The sequence below is a fragment of the Melanotaenia boesemani genome, chromosome 6 (genome assembly GCF_017639745.1).
Source record: "Melanotaenia boesemani isolate fMelBoe1 chromosome 6, fMelBoe1.pri, whole genome shotgun sequence".
NCBI classification, from domain to species: domain Eukaryota; kingdom Metazoa; phylum Chordata; class Actinopteri; order Atheriniformes; family Melanotaeniidae; genus Melanotaenia; species Melanotaenia boesemani.
This window is the reverse complement of record NC_055687.1, coordinates 26100189-26122356: the sequence shown is the minus strand read 5'-3', so window position 1 is coordinate 26122356 and position 22168 is coordinate 26100189. Positions and strand designations below refer to the sequence as shown.

Sequence of the window (22168 nt, the reverse complement as noted above, 5' to 3'; positions counted from 1 at the left end):
GAGATGGCCAGTATCTGCTTATTCCTGATAGAAAGAACCAGAATGCTCAAGTTATCTTCAATTACACACTGCATTAAAGGCTGATGATAAATGTCAGTCACTACCAATACAACAAGGCGCATATCCTAACAAAAGTCCCCTTGAGATGACACGGGATCATCAGTGCAGCCACTTGGACCTCTAAAACCTAATAAGGTTTTGGATTTAGTGATAAGGGAGGCAGGCCCAACCTTATTTGTTTTGATTATGCCATCATATCAGAGGCCCAAAGCATGGTGTTTAACACTAGCGTCCACGGCCTGTCATTTCCTTGCATCAGATTAGACAGACTTGGATAAGAGTCATGCATAATCCGTTTACAAGGTTGTTTAATTTGCAGGCATTTTGGATCAACGTCCAAAGTGTACATGATGGATGCCGTGTGTAACATCAAAACACTCCTCCAGCCTTAGGAGACTGTTGTCAAGCTGTAAGCATCCACACCTAGCAGCCTGCTTAGTCCAAGCCAAGCCAGGGTCACTTGCTAAAAATCGTGACACAAAATTTTAGTGGGTGTTAATCGTGCTGTTGTCATAAAGGGCTGCGGCATGACAGGTCAGATTGAAATATGATAAATATCTACAAACTGTGAGCATCCTTCCAGCACGTCCGACGCAGAGTAGCCTCTGCATCTGAAACCTCTAATTGATTTTAATAAGCTATATATATATATAAATTTGGCAGAAATGTAGAGGACCACATCGAAGCTTTGCTCCAGCTCTCCCTCAGGCAGACTCGCCCCTTTTTTCGACTTACCGGATTTGAAAAACGCCGCTATGTCTGCTGCGTCCTTCGCAGCCTCATCTAATCCCTCTCCTGCGCTCATGGCTGCGGTCGCTTAGGCGGAAATAGCGATAGATATCCTCAAAAGGTTTTTATTGTTCTTGTAGCTATCAACAAAAGCGGATCCTGACGCCTTTCATTTAAGCAAATCCGGTCATATAATCTCTGCTCCCCTCAATAAGCGACAGACCTTCTCCTCCATTTTGGCCGAGAAGGGAAAATCCTGGCGACCGATCGGCGGCGCTCCCGAGTTGGGACGTGAAGCAGAGGAGGAGGTGGAGGAGGAGGAGGAGGAAGAGGGTGATAATGAGAGAAGGCGGAGGTAGCAGATGAGGACAACTGAGGGAGGAGGGCTATTCCGATTCAGCGGGGTGGGTAAGGGTGGGATATCCTGGGATTCCGTTTCGGGGGGGTTTGGTGCAATGTGCGCCACCCAATTTTTAAGAGTGTGCCACGCCATATCTACAGCCCCCAACGTCGCTCGCTGCGGTGCTGATGCGGGAAGCGTGGGTGTCAAGATCTTATATTTTAATATAAAATGCACAGATGTTGAGGCAGAGGTCTTAACGACAAACATAGATAACCCTTTATTGTTTTCCTTCTGCTGTGCTCAATCTTGGTTGTATTTAACGATAAAATTCTTAAGGGAAAACGAATTCCCAAGAGAAAAGGTACAGGTAGTCCCCAAACAGTTCTAACTTGTAGTGCCTAAACGCGTTTTAGCTGATAAAAAGGACAAAATGAAGGTGAAAGAGAAGGATGAGTTCATTCTCTCTTCATCTCCTGGTGATGAAGATGATGCTACAGCATGAGGTCATTTGCCCCACAAACCTAACCCAGTTCTCCCTGACGGCTGCAGTGTTCAGTGAGGACGGTGCACTGCTGCCACTTAGTGGTTTATAATATGACTTGCGGCGGTGTGGTTCATAAGCGCAAACGGCGCAAACCTATGGTTTAGTGCAGGGGTCTGCACCCTTTACAATCCAAAGAGCCATTTTCACTTAGCCCAGCTAAATTTAATTCGTTTTCTTTAGGTCTTGTAACCCGGAAATATTACAACTAATATATTTATATATATATATATTTTATAAATGTAGGAAATGTGTTGCAATTTTTGAAGAAACACATTTTTATTTATATTTTTAGGTTTTAAAATAAAGAAAAACATAAAACTTTTGCAAAAAGAAGATAGACTTTCTATGATGGGATGTTGATATTTGTGGAAAATGATGTAAATAATATGTTTTAAAAAAGCCCATAGTTTCCAACAGAATGACAACAAAAATATATAAAAATTAAATTAAAAATAAATATTATACTGGTACTTTTGTTGTCATTAAGTTGTGGAAATTCAATGCAACTATTCTATGTAAAAATCTGAAAAATTGCTATTAAAAATTGCATTTGTTATTGTATCTTTATTTAAATACATAGTTCTTCAGCACTGTTAACCATGTGTTAAGAGCCATTGCAGCTCCGGAGCCCCAGGTTGCAGACCCCTGGTTTTGTGTATTTTAGCATTGAGACTAAATACAGCTTCAATATCTCCAAAAAGGACTAAACCTTTTTGAAAGCCAAACAAACTTATGTTTAATTTTGAGTTGTGTAGTTTGGTATCGTCATGAATTATAGCCTAGTAAAAGACGAAGAAGAAATAGAAGAAGAAGAAGAAGATCAGCTTCCGTTCGGGTTTGTCCATCTGTGATGCAGTTGTCCATAGTTTCAAGAGTTTGATATAATGTCACATGCAACTGTTGTGTTTCACTGGGACTTAAACCTGGAAAACAACCAGGACCAACCTTCTCTGCTCCCGTCGCCCCTCCTTTCTGTGCCTCGTTACCATGGAAACTAGTAACAAAAGGAAGTTTTCTTGGAGAATCGGGGCTTGTGTCAAATCTCTGCAAATTCTCCCATTTTTTTTTTTTTTTTTTTAGAAAAACTCTCTTTCTCCTCCAGGCTGACGAAGATATAAATGTAGAGCTCTGTCATCGAGGAGGCCTTCCCGTGAAGCCATGTCAATTAGCTCTCGAATGGCTAAAGTCACCTACAGAAGCAGACCAACCCAGCCTTCTGTGACTGTGGAGACACTCAAAGAAATGCAGGTTTGAGCCCAGAAACTTACACATCATATAGCCTGGTAGCATAATATGGTTATTCACTATTACATGGATGCTCTTTTTAATGTGTTATGTGATTTTGAGTGTGTAATTAGTATTTATGTAACTGCCATATTTGTCTTCTCAACATGTCTGGGACAGGGTCATGTTTGCTACTGGGAAGCACCCCCTCTTTGACATGAGCAGACCAGCTGCTGGAAGTTTGGGGGAGGAATGCACCCTAATCTTGACTAATATATGATTCTAGCTTCTTAGCAGTTCGGGGTCTTTTCTGTCTTATTTTGTAAATCATGACTTGTTAAATGTTTCCAACCTGTGTTAGGTCAAGAATTGAGGCAGCACCCAGACTCCAACTCCAAAGCCATGCTTTTAAAGATGCAGTATGCTGTTTAATATTGTCCTGTTGAAATAGCAAAAGCCTTTCATAAAAAGGTTTCTTTTGGTTTGGACCATGTGTTGCTATGCTTGAGGGGGGATCTTTTCAGTTGTGTAAGTTGCCTGTTCTGGAGGCACTAATGCAGCAACATGCTATCAGAGATGCAGACAGAAAGTGTTCCTGAGTCCATGCAGTGATTTCCATGACACAATCACGCCTGTTTCTAATGCAATGAAAGCCCAAAGATCATGAGTGTACAGTGTTGTTTACAAATTTGTTCAATTATATGTGTTCATGAACAGAATTATCATTTTAAGTGAATTTTGAGCTGTGGCCAGTGTGGTGGTTAGCATTGTTGCATCACAACAAGGGGGTTTGCAGGTTGATTCTTGAATAGGGTCTTTCGCTGTGGAGTTTGCACATTCTCTCTGTGTATGTGTGGTACTCTGACTTCTTCCCACAGTCCAAAACTATACTCATTAAGTTAACTTGTGCTTCTAATTTTTCGCAGAGTGATGGTGAGTGTGATGAGTTTTATTGTCTGTGATGGACTGGCATCCTGCTTGGAGTGTATCCTGACAGTAGCTGGGATTAATGATTTTTGTGGCTTTAAGTGTTCCCCAGAGGGTCCAATCTTTGGATTTAGTCATGCTACAAGGTATATGTCAAGTTTTTTTATTTGTATTTTTTAATAACCAATCCCTATATTTTGTACAATACCTTTCCTAAACTTTTTGCTCGACCTGTATGGAGAGTTTTTTGGTCTCCACAATGCTGCTTGCATGTTTCAGACTCTGAGGTCTTTGACATAATGTTTTTATATGCTGAGATTATGTGACATTTACATTGTACACATTGTACATTGTACTTGTATACAAAGGAAGTGCATAAATGATTTTTTTCTTTTTTTGTATTTAGATAAAAAAAATTCTTGCAGTTTCACTTAACCGCTTTGGACTTAAAGTGTAGGTCCATCACATAAAATCCATAAGTGTATTAATTTAAGATACATGTTGTAAAGCATCTAAGGATGTCACGATTATGGATTTTCTTGGTACGATTATTGTCAAAGAAAAAATTACGATTTTACATTTATCACAATTATGTGTTACTATAAATTTGTAAAATTTCATGTGCACTCGTTATGCAAACATTACAAAATAATAAAGACACAAAGTAAAGTAACCAAGAAGTCCCATTCCTAACCCCATCTGCTCTGTAAACAATAAATGACTACATATTAACTCTGGATTTTGCTCTGAGAAAACATATGGAGAAGGATATAGGACCTCTACCTGGACTTGGGAGACTTTTTTATGCAAACTACAATCTTAAAATGTTGTTTAACTTTTTTTTTTTTTTTTTAAACAGGGTAAAGAAGTTTGACATGCCCACACATACAAACAAACCATCCAGCTAGCTTATGACTTTATGACTTCCAGCTGTTTAGCTTTTAGCAGAATAGGTGGTGTTTAAACAAAAATAGTAACAGTGAAAAAGATTATATCTATATATATATATATAGATATATAGATATATAGAATGGTTATCCATGTAGTAAAACATATTTCCTCCTTTCTCTGCACCTTTCTTTATTATGGCTGCTTTACAAGCTGGTGATCCATCCTACACAATAACACCTTGGTATTTTTAACCCAAAATAATCCAGCAAGAATAACAATCCAGTTATTTGGAGGAAATAACTCTTCTGCCATACTGTCCCACCAAAGGCACATCTGCCAAGTCTGCAACTTGCACGGAATGAAAACAAAGCAACACAGGCAGCAACACGTGGATGCTGTGCAAATTTATTTTTGTTCCATGCTCAAGTTGCTTTGATCTGACGTCATGGTTCAGATATAATCTGTTATGAAAAGTGAAAATATTGAGGGATCTTTATGATTGAATAATCGTGGCATTTAATGCAGCAATTAATTGTTAAATTAAGTCACTGCGACATCCCTAAAGTTAACAAGACAGGAAAATTGCCAAGTGGGTGAAAAGTAATGCAGAGCAACATATACAGACATGAACAAAAATGTTGGCACCCCTCTCCCCATGGTTACCATCTGTGTTATCCGTCTCTTCTCTTTGTCATCAATTTTCCTCTTGCAACCACGTCCAGGAATGTTGGTTACAGTCCTGTGGACCTTAAACTTCTGAATAATATGTGCAACTGTAGTCACAGTAACATCAAGTTGCCTAAAAATAGTCTAACAGTCTTTACCTTTAACATGATTGTCTATGATTTTCCTTTTAATCTCTTCTTTGCTTTCTGTGGCCCATGTTCAGTGGGGAACACACCGTGTCCCCAAACAGCTCAGTGACTACTTGTCACCCCAGACCGTCTGATTACAAGTTTGAATACACCTGTGATACTAATTAGAAGACACACCTGAGTTTAACATGCCCCTATGGTCACATTATTTTTAATCTTTTCTATTGGTGTCTTGATCTTTATCCAGGCCTGTTCCATTATTATTATTTTTTTAAGTTATTGTTTTGAAAAATAATTCTAAAGCAATGTCTGATTTTCATTGGTTAATTTTCAGTACATTTTTATTTATGATTACATTTGTCAATTTCAAGTTATTTCAAAGACCATTGTGAGTTTTTCTTTAATTAATAGAGGGGTCCTAATAATTTCGTCCATGTCTATATTCAGGTGACTGTATGTGATCTTGGGTATTCACTGAAGGCAACAAATAAGTAGTATTAAATAAATAAATAAACTGATTGAGGTAAACAGAGTACAGACACCAGTCAAAAGAAGTGGCCCACGTAGAATATCATTTAGTAAACTGAAACCTTACTCCAGAATAACTCCCATGTCTCTCATGTAGAAATCCCACTGATGGAATTAATCTGAACTTCATTGTCAACTTTCATCTCGCAGAGCTCTAATTGCTCTGAGAACCCCTTCAATATTAGATTTATTGGTGTTGCTCTAGTTAGCATTCAGATAGTTGTATTTTGAACTTCAGTCCAGTAGATGGTGCTGTGTTCCTTGTATAGTTGCCTTGAGGTTTGCTCAGTCTTAGAGGGATGCTGGATGTTGCACAGAGATTAAAAAGCCTACTAAGTGTGAGAAATTATCATCTCATTTTCACAACAAATGATCACATTTTGTGTGTGATCAGCTAAATCATTCAATACCATGAAATCAACATTCTACTTAGTTATTTATTCAGTTACTTCATGCAAATCAGGGTTTCCAGACTTGGATTGTTATTTGTTTGAAGCTTTTGGGTTTGTTGATCATGTTTTCTTGTGATGAGTATTTGTTGTGCTTGTGAGGTACCACAGCCTTCACAAAGACTGCAGCTAAAATATGCCTTTCTTAAAATGCGTTGTAACATGTTGTTTTTGCCCAAGAGAACAGTCTTGAATATCACTCTATAGCCTACTGCAATATGCTACAGTAGATGAAACCCGCATCACTCCAGAGTCCTAAGAATCTGCTCTGCTGACTACATTCAGTTTTGTGCCAATTTTTGTGCATAAAGGGACAAAATGAAAGAGGAGATAAGCTTTTTCTGCCTTGAGTGGTCCAACAAGAAATAGACAGCTGCTTGCTTCTGCCTGTGTTTCGAGTCTACTAATGCATTTCAGCTAAAGCAGTCCTACTTAAGACAGAGGGAGCAATGGTTAAAAAAGAAAAAGCATTTTTGGACATAATTCTGTAATTAAAGTTACAAAATTTTTGGAACTAAATGATCCATAAAAAAGTGTAATGATGTAAGGTAAAATACCAGGTCCTCTGAAATTGGCTGTGATATTTTGATCTACATCTCTTTTAAGCTGCTTTCTTTCAGCTATTTTTGTACGTGTCAGTGTGAATATTTACTTGAAAAACATGAACCTTTCCCTGCCTTAGTCTATGTATTCTCTTTCAGATCTTACCGCCTCCTCATCAATAATTTACAGTCAATCTCCTGTTTCACGGCAGCTCAAAAGCAGCCAGTTGAACACAGAAAAATCAGTCATGACATTGTAAAATATTGATGACCAAACCCCTTTTTATTGCAAAGCTTTTCTATAATTTCTTAAGCATAAAACGGCCAGTCAGACACTTGTGGATGGAGCTGTACATGTCTTCTACTGGACTCCTCAGTAAATGCTAATGGTATTTAATATTAATTTTGTTGAAGGTCTCTGTATGAGCACGTGTGAGTACTAACAATCCACAACATTAAAAACCCTAACACAGTCTCACTCTCAACACTTTTCACACTGCCTCTTGATCAGGAGACTTTGGCCTCTCAATTAATCTCACTGACTTATCTGTTACTTCAGCAAATTATTTTCAGGGATAAAGGCCTTTTTTTTAAGCCCTGTGCTTTTGACTTTTCATTTTTTGACTGACATTCATTATGTACATTCCTGGAGTGGTCGTTGGCCTACAGCGTTCTGAGGCTGAAAAACTGCATTTCACAACTTTGTGTTCCAGCCCGGAGCATGACGTGACAGCTGTGTTTTGCTTCACAGCACCATATCACACGCCAGCAGCTTGATGTCAACACACTGGCTGATTTGAGCATGCGTCATGGCTGATTCATCAAAATAAGTAAATAAATAAAAACAGGAGCACATTATCAGAGAAAGCAAAAGCAAAAAAAAAAAAAAAACTAGTTCAGTAGTGCTCCTTTAAACAAGAATTAATATTCTTAACTTTTTAGCTGGCAAAAAAAAAAAAAGAATAAAAACATTTGTAGGAGAAGAAAACACTAATAATCATTTAAATTTACTTAAATTTATGGCTTGGGATTGAATCTTTGACCCTTTACTTAGTGAACAAATTAAATTCAACATGAGCCACATAGATAACAAACCAGTCATTGATGCTGATTTTATGCTTTGCTCAGCAGTTTGTTGTCAAATGATGTCGACAAGTGACAACCAATAGAGAAAAAGTTGGTGTCGTGTCAGATTGCTTGGACATCATATTCCTGCTTGTTCTTAGAGTGTATTTTGAATGCACAGAACCTGGATCATGACTTCAGGGTAGTTGTTCTATACTGAAACTGCAATATCAGCTCCTAGAGTAACTAACTCAGTAACTCTTCCATAGTGAAAAATTAACCATATTTGTCCACCGCAACTAAAAAGCTCACTTTAAAACACATTTTTATGATCAGTAAAGTAGCTCTTAGAACCTACTATAATTCGCTCCATATAATAAATACACTGCTTAATGTATTTGGAAGTATTCTAGTTAACTGAAGGAAAAGCAGGGATTCCACAAAAGAGATGCAACCAATGCTTTATTTGATCACACACTGATTTAGCTTTTGTTTTGTACAATTGGTTTAATCATAAGAAAGCCTAAGGCATAATTTACAAAGCCTTAGTTTTATCCAGAGCAAAATTGCTTTCAGTTTGCAGTAGAAAATTCCCAGTAAGTAGCTGTTTCAGGTCTGCTTTACACAGGCTGCACATGTTAACGCTGTATTATTGCATTGTTGGTCCAGGCTTGCATCAGCACTGTGAAACTTTATCCTGGCTTCTGCTTATTTTTCTTTTTTTCTCTCTCTCTTTTTTTAGCTAAAACCCGAAAGAAACCTAAAAGCCAACTAAAAGGAGTGTAATTAGAACATGCTGTGCAATAGAAAAACAAAAGCAAAGAGTAACTGCCTGCTAAACACCACTATTATATATTTACTCTACAGCTGCCTTAAGAAGTTGTTACTGTTGTATATTCATTTTGGGAGTTTCAGTGAGCATACAATGGTAATGCATACAATGTTAACAGAGTGTGAAACCTCTTTTCCTTTAATTTCACTACAATGATGCAAGTATGTTTTATTCTCTTGTATTTGTATACTTGTTAAAAGGTTTTGTCTGAGATTGTTTTCCACCCAAGCTGTGTTGCAATACACATATAAACAACATTTCTACCCCCAGTTTCCATCCTCCATGTCTCTCTATGCCATTGTCGTAATAGACTTGTAAGGTGAGAGCAGGACCTTGATAATTACCTTGCCGACAGGACGTCATCCAACACCACATTATCTGGTTAGCTGTACCCTTTTAGGAACAACGCTCTCATAATTTCTGGGCAGTAACCTTTCTCACATGGCAAATAAGAAGGCTGATTGTTCACATATTGTAGCAAAGCCACTTGTTCTCGGTCTTCTTTGTTGGGAGCTGTAATTTTCTAATGTTGTGAAAAGCAAAGGCAATTACGAGGGTGGAATGACTTGAAAAGAAGTGTCAGTCTGAAAGGCCGCCGACAACTATGCTGCATTTTAAACCAGACTATGAAAACAAGGTAAGATGACCCAAGAGTTCTGATGTTACAGGTAGCTTGGCTACTTGATTATCTACTTCAGTCAAATGTTATCTATCTTTAATTAGCAGTGGCGTTGCTTTGTGTGCCTATTAGAAAGTTAAATCAACTAAATGAAGGTTCCATTCATGCTTAAAACTTTGTTTTAAAATGTTTTAGCATAGTACGGGTAATGGAAGTTTCTCACATAGTGACTGATTTAATCTTTCCTTAACCTAAGTTTTGCATATTTGCTAGAGAAAGAACATCTGAGCTTTTTTTCTTTTCCTTTTATATTTCTTAGATATTGTAGCTTTGAAGATGCTCACATCCACAAGCTGAAAATCTCATTTCATGTAGTTTAATTAAGATGTGAATCATGATATTGCAGGAATAAATCTGGATTCAAACAACTTAATTTTGACATACAAAAGTGGCTGCACAATTACAAATAAGTGAAATTCTGCACAAGTAGGTATGACAAGACCAGATGAGATTTGCCCTGCTTCTCCGGTGTTTATTGGTTTTAATCTTGTCATACTGCATCAAGAAGTTTCAAAACAACAGAGAATTGAATCACTATTTACTTAGTGTTTAAATCTTTAACTTAAGAATTTGTATTTAATATAAAATCACATGAATTTTGTTTCTACTTATGTCAAAATAGAAAAGCTTAACTTGAAAATGTCTCTACAGGATAGTTCCTATATTGTAGTTTAACAGCATTCGCAAAGTCTCATCATTTTTGAAGGACACTTACATGGTCTATGGGATTCTGTGAGACAAATAAAGTGCATCTTTTTTATATCTTTTAACACTAGTTTCAATTTGCATAATTTCATTGTGGTGGAAAATGGCAACTTTATTGTAACCTCATCTTGTGAAACAGTGATTCTCAAATTGTGTCCCCATTGTGTGTTTGTATGTGCATTTTTGTTACACTAATTGTAAGTTTACATCTACTCAGTATGGGCATGAGTATTATGAATCAGTGTTTGTTTTTGTTTTGTAATAATTTATTTCCTTGGGCAAAACTATTGCACAAGATACAGCTTTAGTAGAGTAAATAACTAAAAAGACACAAGACTTTGGTACACAACTTTTCATTTGTATTTGGTTTTGGTCAACACATAACCAAACTGTGTGTACAAGCTGGCAAATGCTCAGTGCAATGCTGAATCTTATCTATTGATAGGATCTACTGAAACATTAGCACAAAATGAAAGATTACTAACAGATGCAGCCACTCTTTCAAGTGCTTGATAAAGTCCTAAACTTTCACCTTTAGCTGAGGGGAAACCTGTTCCAATAGCCTTAAACAAGTTTTCTGGTCAGATGGTTTCAGTGACAAGAGATCTAAAGTTGTTGTAATGCAGAAAAATGGATGAATTCTTTAGCATCACTTCAAACCATCAATCAGATAATTATTATTAATTATTATTAATTAATTATTAACTTTAATCAAGTTGTTGTTGCAGCAGTTAAGTGACCAGCAAAAATAGATCAGATTAGTTGTGGAATGGATAAGCTGGGCTACAGCTGATCATTTGGACTGGCAATCTCAAAGTCCTGTCTTCAACCCTAAGAAAAAATATGCTATTACTAAAACCTGGGTCCATTTCAGGCAGATAACAAAACTGATATGAGCTATATCAATTCTACCAAAAAGAGTTGTCAAATATCCAGATGCAATTCTTCTAGAAGGTTGTTGGTGGCTATAGAAAGGGTGTGGTGAAAGTCTAGCTTGTTATGGGATAGTTGAAAAATGCACACTCATTTTTCTATAAAAAAGAAATAATAATAATAAAAATCTTCCCTAAAAGTATTTTGTTCTGGGAAAAAAACATATGCACCAAACTTATTAACTTTGGGCTCAAGCTAAATACTTCATGCATGCATACATTTCAAGATGAGTATTTACCTGTGTCTATTAGTAACTGTGTTAAGTACCATGAAGTATAAAACTTAAGTGGCATCTCTTTTATTTTCAGCATATTTTTGTCCTTTATCAGGCATCATGTTTCCTGTGCACTTCTAAATGATGTGGCCATTAAACATATAGCAGTATAGCTTGAGCTCAGCTGGCTGGGTGGTCACCACTGACAATTTGATAGGCCTCAGCCTCTGAGGGTGAGAGTGCACATGCAGATGAGAAAGTGATCACAGGATATAGAGAAGATATAGGAGAGCTAAGTTGAGAGAACCAAGGAGCTGTCATGTCACGGGTGTTTAGAAAGCAGGTTTGGAGACAAATAATTTCCAAGGCCGTCCGGGTAAGAGAATGCATGCAGCTCTGCTTTTGTTTTTGTCATGACATAATTTAAAGATACTCAGTTCCAGGCTCTGATGGCATCTCTGCTTTACTGCTGTGTGAAATAATAAAATATATGAAAAGGAAAAACACTATCTACATGCTAGTGTTTTGAATTTGACTCTGTATTGTTTCTGTTATGATTTTTTGGGGGATTAATATGATGTCCTTTCATTTGTTTTGTTTAGCTTTTTTAAAAAATGTATTTATTTTTTTCTAAAGAGCCAGATTGTTTATTACAGAGATTGTCAGTCTCGCTGCAGCGTATCTCCGGATGGGGCTTTGTTTGCCTCTGAAAGCTGTTAGTGTTGTAGCTGTTATTACATGGTCTGCATGTGCTGGCTTCTGAGACTATGGCATGCAAATAACAAAACAGGGATGTGTGTTTGTCATTGTTGACGGATGCCATTATTGGCTAGTGTATTTGTGGGTTGCATTCAGTCTGCTAATTTGTATAATATGCACTGCAGTGTATTGCCTCTGTATTGTCTGTGTCTGCCCTGAGGACTAAGGTGGCTGTGTACACTTTTGGAATAAAGGCAGAGAGAAGGTGTGGAAGGGCTGTGAAATGGTCTCCCAGCAACTGTTGGCTTGGCTCGCTTGCATAGTCGACCTATGATGGGAGTGTATGTGTGTATAATGTTTGTGTGTCTATAAACCTATTTCAAAAATAGGAATATGCTACACATTTATTGAACTGAAATAAGGTCAATGTAACAAAATAATAGCCACATTTACAGAAAGAAATATTTATATCTGATTGAAATTAATCTGATCAGAGATTCCAACTGTCATGTTTACTTTCACACTAAATAAAATGATCTGTTGTGTGATTACATGATGGAAAGATTTAATATGACCTAAACACATTTGATATGCACAATATGTACAAATTAGAACCCTCTCATTATTCAAGCATGCATAGAAAGAACTTAAAAATTATTCATTTGTAGATATAAACATAAATATTGCTAGTCTTGTAATTAGAGTACCAGGTCTGGGCAGGCCAATTGTACAACTTAGCTTGCACAGACATGCGAGCCCTGCATATACATACAATAGATAGATATGAAAACTCGATTCTTATACAAAAATCTTAGATAAATCATGCTTATACAAAGTATAGATGCAGTTGCACCTTTTAACTCCAGCTAGTGTCTATAAATTGCTTAACTATGTGGAGTTTTCACCTTGTCACTCACACTGGCAAAGATTATTGGCTACAGAGGTGTCACCAAAGGTTATTGCCTGTAATTAGGGGCAACTTGGGGTGTTTGTTTTTTGCTGAGGACACAGTCAGCATGTTGAAGGGATGAAGGTTAAACTACCTGTCTTGCCATTGGCAGATGAACCCACTGTACTGTGTGAACTGTGGTTGTTCCCAAGAAGTCTATTATCATAAAGTGGAATTAAAAGTATTCATGAGCAGAGTCTGTATTATTTGTGTGTTTGCTTTGCAACAGTCTGCAGATGTGGCCTGCAATTTTCAGCCACTGCTCCTGAGAGGCAAATGAAGGTGTCTGGAAAATATTACCACAATCTTTAACGTTAATAATTCTGCTGGTGTGCAGAATTATTAACGTTAGTGTGGGTTTTGCCTTATCTCTATTTAAAACTGTTAATGAGCTAATGTGTTGCTGCTCTCACTGAATGTTCACACCCATACCAAAAGAATCGTTGGTATGCTTTCCCTCACGCTGCCTTCACAAGGTCAACTCTCCAAGGTTTAGCTAACAAGAACCTGTACCCTGACTCTTAACCATTCAGTCTTATGGTGTACAGAATGTAGGATTTATCACTTTTGTGATAGAATTTAATCCAAACTTGTATTGAAATGATTCTTAGCTTTCATTCTTTTTTATCTATGTTGCTATAACATTTGCAAAATAAATGAACAATTACAAGATATCATTTTTAAAATTAAACACATGTGTATTTACCACACAAGGAAGAGAAATGAAGGTAACTTGGAACTTGATCACTTATTAGGTTGTTTCTAGTGCAAAAGTTAATCAAACGGTTAATAATTATCTAAACAGAACTGCTACATTAACAAACTGCCTCTAAAGTTTTGTATTTTTAGCATACCCAGTTTAAGTTGTTGTTGAACGTGTCTTTTACAAGAAGGTCTGACCGCGATGACGTCAGTGTTACAAGTATTTAAAAGCTAGAGAATCAAACTCATGTTATCCTGTTTACATTTCAGACACTCAAAGAAAGAGCTGATTGGAGAATTTGAATGCACCTTACTGATACCACACTACACAAAACCAGCTTTCATGGAATCTGTCGGCCGACATTGTGTCTACGTTACTAAGTAGCAAAAACTTGGCAACTGAAAGCTTGTTGTAAACTTTCTTATGTGGTTGGTTAAGCCATTTGACCTGTGATTTTCTTTTGTGTGTGGTTGGGTTTGGAAAGAATCACAGGTGAAACATGGAAGGACTTCTCACAAGTAAAAGGGGGAAAATTAAGTGATAAATTTGGAAAAATCTGTTTTTGATATTTTGTGGAGCTATGCATTTTGTGGAATATCGTGCGCTGACAGAAGATTGAGGATTATTCATTGTAGGTTTTTTGTTTTGTTTAGTTTTTTCCCATAAAAATGGATTGCTCGTTGTATGGTTTCAGAGCTAAAGTGTAGAGAACTTCAGTTATAAGATATGGATTAATGATGATATTCTCTGTCATGTGATGGCTTCAATGCAGAATATTCATTTTCTTCAAAAATCATCTAAGCTAGTATGTAAATAATGTATAAGATTATGTTCTATTTTTACACAGCTTAGTGAACCTGGGAACCCAATTCCATTTACTTTTGTCAATACTGTTTTTGTATAGCAAAAGTTAAAAGAGGAGCGTGAGGCTAAGCGTGCTCAGCTGGATGGAAGACATGACTATATCCTCAGTATTGTGGCCTCATGTCTGGGACTGGAGAAAGCTGATGTGGAAGATGCCATACTGGAGGGGAATCAGGTACTTCACACAGTTATTCCACAATACTTGAATTACCTATATACTTGGGGTAGAACATAATCAACAGAACAATTAATAATGTTCATAATAATAAGATGGTGAAGTGAAAATAGTTTGAAATCCATTAATTACAACAATAATATCCTATTTTAATTTGTTACTTGACCAGTACTAAGCAATTGATTAATTTATTTTAAAGGTCACAGAAGACCTTTCTTTTTTTACATAGAGTACTTTTAATACTTTTAGTACATCTGCATGGAACAGTTAGATACTTTTATATGAGGAAAATCTCAATGCAGGACGTTTACATGTAAATGAATACAGTTCATTATTATATTAAAAGATGTGAATATTCTGCCTTTGCAGGGCACACTGAATTAATATATTTACCACAACAAAAATAACTACATTTGTGTTTGGTAGATTATTTCTCCCCTTTAATAACACCAGTTGGTGTTATGTTATATAGTTAAAAAGCCTGATTTGTCAATTTTACAACAAAGTAAAATGTGTAAGAATTGTACTACAGTGGAATGAGCAACATAGCTAAATTCTAGTGTCCCCCTGTGATATGGTATAATTCTCTGCAATATTGTCCTGTTAGTATTCACTCTCGTTTTGAGATTGCAGTGCACCTGATTGGGACCTTATTGATAGACAGACAGTCATTAGGAATGACTGGAGCCAGTGGCAATCCCATATTATCAGAATAATTCCCGACATATCCAGGATTATCAAAAAGTACCTCCAGAATTTGGGAGTGGGGAAGATAGAAAGGCCTGCCGTGAGTCCAGACCTCAACCCAGTTGAACACTTGTGGGATCAGCTTGGGTGTGCAATAGATGCCAGAGTGGCCAGCACAACCACATTGGCTAACTTGTGACAAATGCTTGTTGAAAAATGGGATGCCAGCCCCACAGCAGTGTGTGACCAAGCTGGCAACCAGCATGAGAAGGAGATGCTAAGCTGGTGTGGCTGCTTGCTCAGTAGCATGTGGTTCTTCCACATGCTACTGAGCAGCCACAACAGTGTAAAATGAATAAAGTGTGAAAAAGGCCAATGTGTTGTTTTTTCCTTCTTACTGTGGGAGAGTAGAATCGTCTAATCCACTAAGCAACTCAAAAGAAGAGTTATACTAACAGGAGAATATTAGATGGATTTGACATTTGGAATTTCTGTAATGTGGGACAAATCAAGGTAGCTTATAAAGTTTTTAGAGTTCATTCCCATTTCAGAGAACGATTCTTACAAGTTATATTTAATTGTAAAAGTCACTAATCAGGCTCTACAAGATGTATAATACATATTGGTATTATTAAAGGAGGGAAATAATCAACCAAAACAAATGTCCTTACTTTTTCTGCTAAGTTTATTTCTAACTATTCTGCATAACTGCCTTCTATTTTACATTTTAAGGTAGAGGTGGAAAGTTTTCTATAAATTAGATACTAAAACAAGGCAACACAGGAAGTTTGCTTTCCTTCTTTTACAGATTGACCGAATGGAGCAATTCTTTGCAGCAAATGGTCTTCCACATCTCATGTTGTACTATCAGGACACTGAGTCAACTCAAGGAGGTAACATCAGAAAATGAGCATTCAGTTTATCAGAAGAATCAACAAAATGTGTTGATATTTATAAACTGTTGCTAAATAAAGTAGAGGTTCTGTCTTGTCACTAGTGATAATCATGATTCTCATTGAATAGCAGTTCAGAGAGGATTCAATGTCAAGATCACAGTAACAAGTCAAAAATTATTTTCATGATTCCTTATGTTGTTTCTATCTGATTATTTTTTTTTCCAGCAACTGCAGCAGCTTCACCCTCTGCTACCACTGTCCTTGCTTCTCAGCAGCCTGGTCAAAGACACAAGGCTAAAGTGTTTGTGACAGATGGGAGGGATGTTGCATTGACCGGAGTTTGTGTCTTCTTCACCAGAGCCAACACATTAAAAGCAATAACCTCTGAGAGCATACACAGAGTAAGTCCTTTTTCTTTTTTTGGATTGGCTATTCATTTGAAATAAATAGCCCATCAAAGCTTGTTGTTTTTTTTTTGTTTGTTTTTTCAGCAAAAACAGTGAAAGGGATTTAAACACAAATTCAGCGTTGATTATACTTTTTGGTTACTTGTCATTTTGTCTCAATGCTTATTGATAATGCGCACTGAGGATTTTTATTAAGTAAATCTTTTAAGCCTTTGACAACTTACTGAAAAATTTAAACTAGAAATCTCTGAAACAGCAAAAATTGACATCTATACTTTAACCTGTTAATTAGCAAATAAATAACTGCCCCACATAATGACTCACTGATATTTATTCAGTTAAACCTGTTTGAATGAGGCCCAGGTCCACAAGTAATCAAATTTGGTGCAACAGAAAAGAACCGCCACAAATTAGAGTAGCTTTGACCTCTAGGAAACCCCATTCAAGGAACTTGCTGTCTTTCAAAACCTTCATAAACTGACATCAACTGTATTACAATTACAGTCAGGGCTCCAGGTGGGAAAAGTTAGAGGAAAATGTAATTTGTATACATTTTTGTAATCTGCAGTACTGTGATTTCCTATTTGTGTAATAAATAGGGTCCATGAAAGTTTCTTTCATCCTGAGATAAGTGAGCCTGTGGAGGTGGTGTTGGTGGAGGAAGGGAATTGCCTGTGATATCACAGGCAATTCCGGCCATTGATTGTAGCTGGTCGCCTGCTGTGAGGAAGTTAATCACCCTGACTGATAACACACCCTGTTTGCTACAAGACACACAGCAAGAGAAGGAGGAAGTGTGTATGTGTGTGTGTGTGTGTGTGTGTGTGCGTGCGTGTGTGTGTGTGTGTGTGTGTGTGTGTGTGTATTTGGGACAAAAAAGGAAAGGGAGCTTTCGAGTTCATACCTATATTTATACAACAGATAATTCTAAATTCCCTGTAAATGTGATTTATTTCAATGAAATTTGGAATAAAAACAGTTAAAATTTGGTTAAATTAGAAGTTATTTTGCTGTCAAAGTGCTAAATGTATTCATTCCCTGTACCTGTTTTCAGTGGACTGACACATTTCGCTGTAACTATAGCATGTCTACAGTAATATTTGTGTTTAGAACAGGATCCAAATAAACTCGGGAAGCAGTATAGGTGTGAAAGAAAAAGATGCCTTACTTAGCTGATGAAAAATAAAGGAAATGTGAACAATCAAGCAGGTAACAATGGTTAGTTGGCATTGAAACCAGAAAGAAGTGGTGATACAGGTGTTCTCATTGGGAACAGAAAGCTGATGGTGAGTGACAGAGAAGACCAGAGCAAATAACAAAGCGGACTTCTGGAAAGAGATTAAGAATAAAGTATATAGAAAAGGTAAAAATTTATTCTGTAACAAATAAAAGAAGACCATGATATATGTGACAAAATATATAATTAAAACTACTGCTGTGGCCCTGTTGTTATAGATATAGCTGCTGTGATAAAGCCATTATTTGGCAATAGAACAGATGTGTGGATTTGACTGTGATAAACTGGTCAACAGTTACACTGGTTCAGACATCCATATAAAACAGGATGGCTGCAGAAGTGTTGGTATTCTTTCTGGAGTGGCTTTGTTACTCAGTCAAGCAAGTTATTTCTTGTCACACTAGCAAACAATCCTGGTTTACATATGTCTAGATTGCTTCTGAAATATAGCAGTTCAAAACCAATGCTTATGAGTAAATAAAAACAATACATATAACAATTAGCCAAACCTTAAAACTTTCCTGTAACAAAACATATCTAATATATTTCTTTGGAATCCATTAAAAATATCAAAATCATGACTGATCTCCAGTTAATATCATTGCACAATCTACAGTGACAAGCAGGCTATTAGCTCACACAACTAGCAATAACAACAACATTAAGCTAGCTAACGGCAGCACCTGATGTTTTTAAGTTATTAAATTACTTTAGTGTTTATTTATAGAATAATTTAAAATGATAACTTCCTAATTAAATAATTGAGCCATTAAATTTAGTTCTAGAGGGGTGCAAAGCACCAAAACACCAACAAACCATGTTTATTGCCTATGTAGCTTAAAATACAGGTCTATGTCTAGAAGAAAAATGAATCTAGTCGTTTAGAATATTCTTGTCTTATACTTGGATGTGGTCTTGCTATCTTGAGAAGTTAAAGGACATTGCTAGGTCTTTCCTGTCGTCACTACAAACCAGCCAATTTTCTTCTGCTGTTACATGGTTGGTGTCAGTTCTGTTTTATACGGTATATAGTGCATTTGTATTTATGTAATATAGGCACTCTTTTCTCACAGGATGTGAATTTCAATATGTTGGATACAACTGAAGTGGGTCTGTTAAAAAGTGTGGAGCAGTTGCTCTCTGAGATCTTTATCCCCACGCTGAGGAAGATGAACCATGGCTGGGGAGAACTGGCCAGTCCCCAAGCCCAGGCTGTCAAACAGGACTTCATATCTTCACTTGAAAGTTTTGTGTCTGTTCTGGCTGGAGCACAGGACAGCCTACAAGAAAGGGTAGGAAACTACTTGATGAATAAGTCACAACAGTACAACAACAGCTGAGTTAAATATTTGTTATCATATCACACCCATGCTAGTGCTCAAGCACCTACATGCAGATCAGCAGCAAACAGAAAGATACACAATGCTGTGGATTCAAAATTAATAAAATATAGTTTCATAAAAGCTTTACGAACACCTGTCATTTTTTATACTTTTTGTATTGCTTTATTCATTGTATCAAGAATTTCAGTAAAAACAAATCTGTATGTTGCTTGTTTTGACAGCAGCTTTTATATTGTTTTTGTTTTACAGCATTAACTGTATGAAAATTTTTATGCGTACACAGATTTACATCCACAGACAAATAAATTAGACACCACATTAAAAAAAAAGATCATGTCATGCTTTATTTCCAGGTCACTTTGAAAGAGTGTGACACATTTGACTTGCGGGTGCTGAAAGGCCCAGGAGACTACATGGCAGCAGCCAACAGCACAGAAACCACAGAAAAAGTAGAAGCCTGCATGAAAGTGTGGATCAAACAGATAGAACAGGTAAGAGGGCATTCTCAGACATATCACCTTTTTTATTTATGCTTAAGCTTGCTGTAATCTTGTAAGTCTTTCATGTCGTGCAGAGCAGCTTACAGACAGAATTTGAAAGAGAATTTATTCTCACCTCTACATTTGGTCTTTGAAGCTGAACAGGTCAAGTGTAAAACAAAAATGTGACTTGATATGTGATAAAAGAAATTCATAAAGCTGGAGTGGCAAATAGCTGCAATGCATCCTTGTCCTGAAACACAAGTAAAGCTGGCCTGCAAGCATGCAAATCCACAACTGTCAGATTTAGCAGATTTTGCAAGTCCATATCTGTGTAGCAGCGCACCATACCATACAATTATGTGCTATATATCAAATTAAATGATAACCATGTTTCTGTCATGCTGTACTAATACCCATTATATGCCATACAACAGAGTACTACAATAATACTAGCAACCATGCTCCTCAGGTTCTAGCTGAGAGTGACCAGCTTAGAAAGGAAGCCGATGACCTCGGCCCTCGGGCTGAGCTAGACCACTGGAAAAAACGGATGTCCCGCTTTAACTATCTTCTGGACCAGCTGAAAAGTCCTGATGTCAGGGCTGCCCTGGGTGTACTCTTGATGGCCAAATCTAAGCTCATTAAGGTTGAGACTGCAGTTTTTTGTTTTTATTTTACTCTGTTTTCATTCAAGCATTCATGTCTTTCATGTATTCATCAATATTAAATGCAATAAGCTTGTGTTTGCTTTAGTCGTGGCGGGAACTTGACACAAGGATTACTGATGCAGCCAATGAGGCCAAAGATAATGTCAAGTACCTCTACAGCCTGGAGAAGTTTTGTGATCCTCTATACAACAGTGACCCTGTAAGGAAAAACAAAAAAAAACCCCTATAGATGAAGTGGTCTGCTGCATTTAATGCAAATGTACTGCATCCTTGTTGAACCAATCCACAAGTGTATGCAAACAATATACTCTGTTTCAGGTGTCAATGGTGAATGCAATCCCAGGTTTGATCAATGCCATCAGGATGATTCATAGTATTTCTCGATACTACAACACATCAGAAAAAATAACATCCCTTTTTGTCAAGGTACTGTAGTCACGGCTGCTATTTTACAAAATTTTTGAATATATATTGTAAAATAATTGACAGTGGTGTTCAACAAAAGTGTTTGCTTATGGTTTTTATTTGTGTCACTTAAACAGAAATTCATCCTTTCATTTTCTATACCACTTAGTCCAATTCAAGGTCTGGAGCCTATCTCAGCAATTAACAGGCGAGAGGTAGGGTACATCCTGAGCTGGTTGCCAGTCGCAGGGCCAACAGAAAGACAAACAACCATTCATGCTTACACTCGTTCTAGGGAAATTGAGATTGACCAATTAAAGCAAACATGCATGTCTTTGGATGGTGGGAGGAAGCCAGAGTACCCGGAGATAACCCACACATACACGGGGGAGAACAAACAAACTCCACACAGAAAGGCTGCTGTTTAAACCCCTCCCCAGCAGAGGCTCGAATCAGCCACCTTCTTCCTGTGAAGCTGCGATGCTAAACACCACACCCCTGTGCAGACCCTAAATAGATACTGATTAAAAAAATAATAATAAAAAATTGCATGCCAATGATTAGACCCTTCTCAAACAGACTAACATTTTTTTCATGACCACGGGATGTGTCTTTCCACATGGTTTAAAAACTAGAAGTTACTCATCTCATGGCATTACATTGCCAGCTGAAATATTATCGTCCATGCAGTAGAAGGCTCACACCTATTTGATTAGTTAAATTCAGATGGGGACTTTCTTTGGGCCAGGCAGTATATTCACAGTCATATCACAGACAGTATATACGCTATGTTAAAGCACCTAAACACAGAAAAAAATCCTGTCATTTTAACGTTAATGATAATAATAATTAATATGCACATTTCCAACTTGTTTGCAGGAATTGTCTAAAATTGTATGAATATATAATAAATTTAAATGCTCATTCTTAATTTACCATACCTCTTTGTATCTCCAGGTGACAAACCAGATGATCACAGCTTGCAAAGCCTATATTACTAATAATGGATCTAATTCAATATGGGACCAACCTCAGCAAGTTGTTACTGACAAAATCAAAGCTGCCATCCATTTAAATCAGGTACAGGATGCTTAATGGAATTTGATGATTTCTTTTTAGCAAAGTGCAGTTGTACTTAATTATATTTAAATATGTACATTTAATGTAGACCAA

General features: G+C 36.9%; 1 protein-coding gene across 1 annotated transcript in view; it reads left to right on the top strand.

The window, feature by feature from the left end:
• Positions 1-2834: 2834 nt before the first annotated feature.
• The window catches only part of dnah5 (dynein, axonemal, heavy chain 5), a 111915-nt gene continuing 92581 nt past the window's right edge, over positions 2835-22168 (top strand). The window contains exons 1-10 of the mRNA XM_041989067.1: positions 2835-2924; positions 14736-14870; positions 16366-16450; positions 16688-16854; positions 19171-19389; positions 19794-19931; positions 20392-20568; positions 20676-20789; positions 20909-21016; positions 21953-22075. Of these exons, the coding sequence (XP_041845001.1) occupies positions 2835-2924; positions 14736-14870; positions 16366-16450; positions 16688-16854; positions 19171-19389; positions 19794-19931; positions 20392-20568; positions 20676-20789; positions 20909-21016; positions 21953-22075 (1356 nt within the window). The remainder of the gene's footprint in view (positions 2925-14735; positions 14871-16365; positions 16451-16687; positions 16855-19170; positions 19390-19793; positions 19932-20391; positions 20569-20675; positions 20790-20908; positions 21017-21952; positions 22076-22168) is intronic.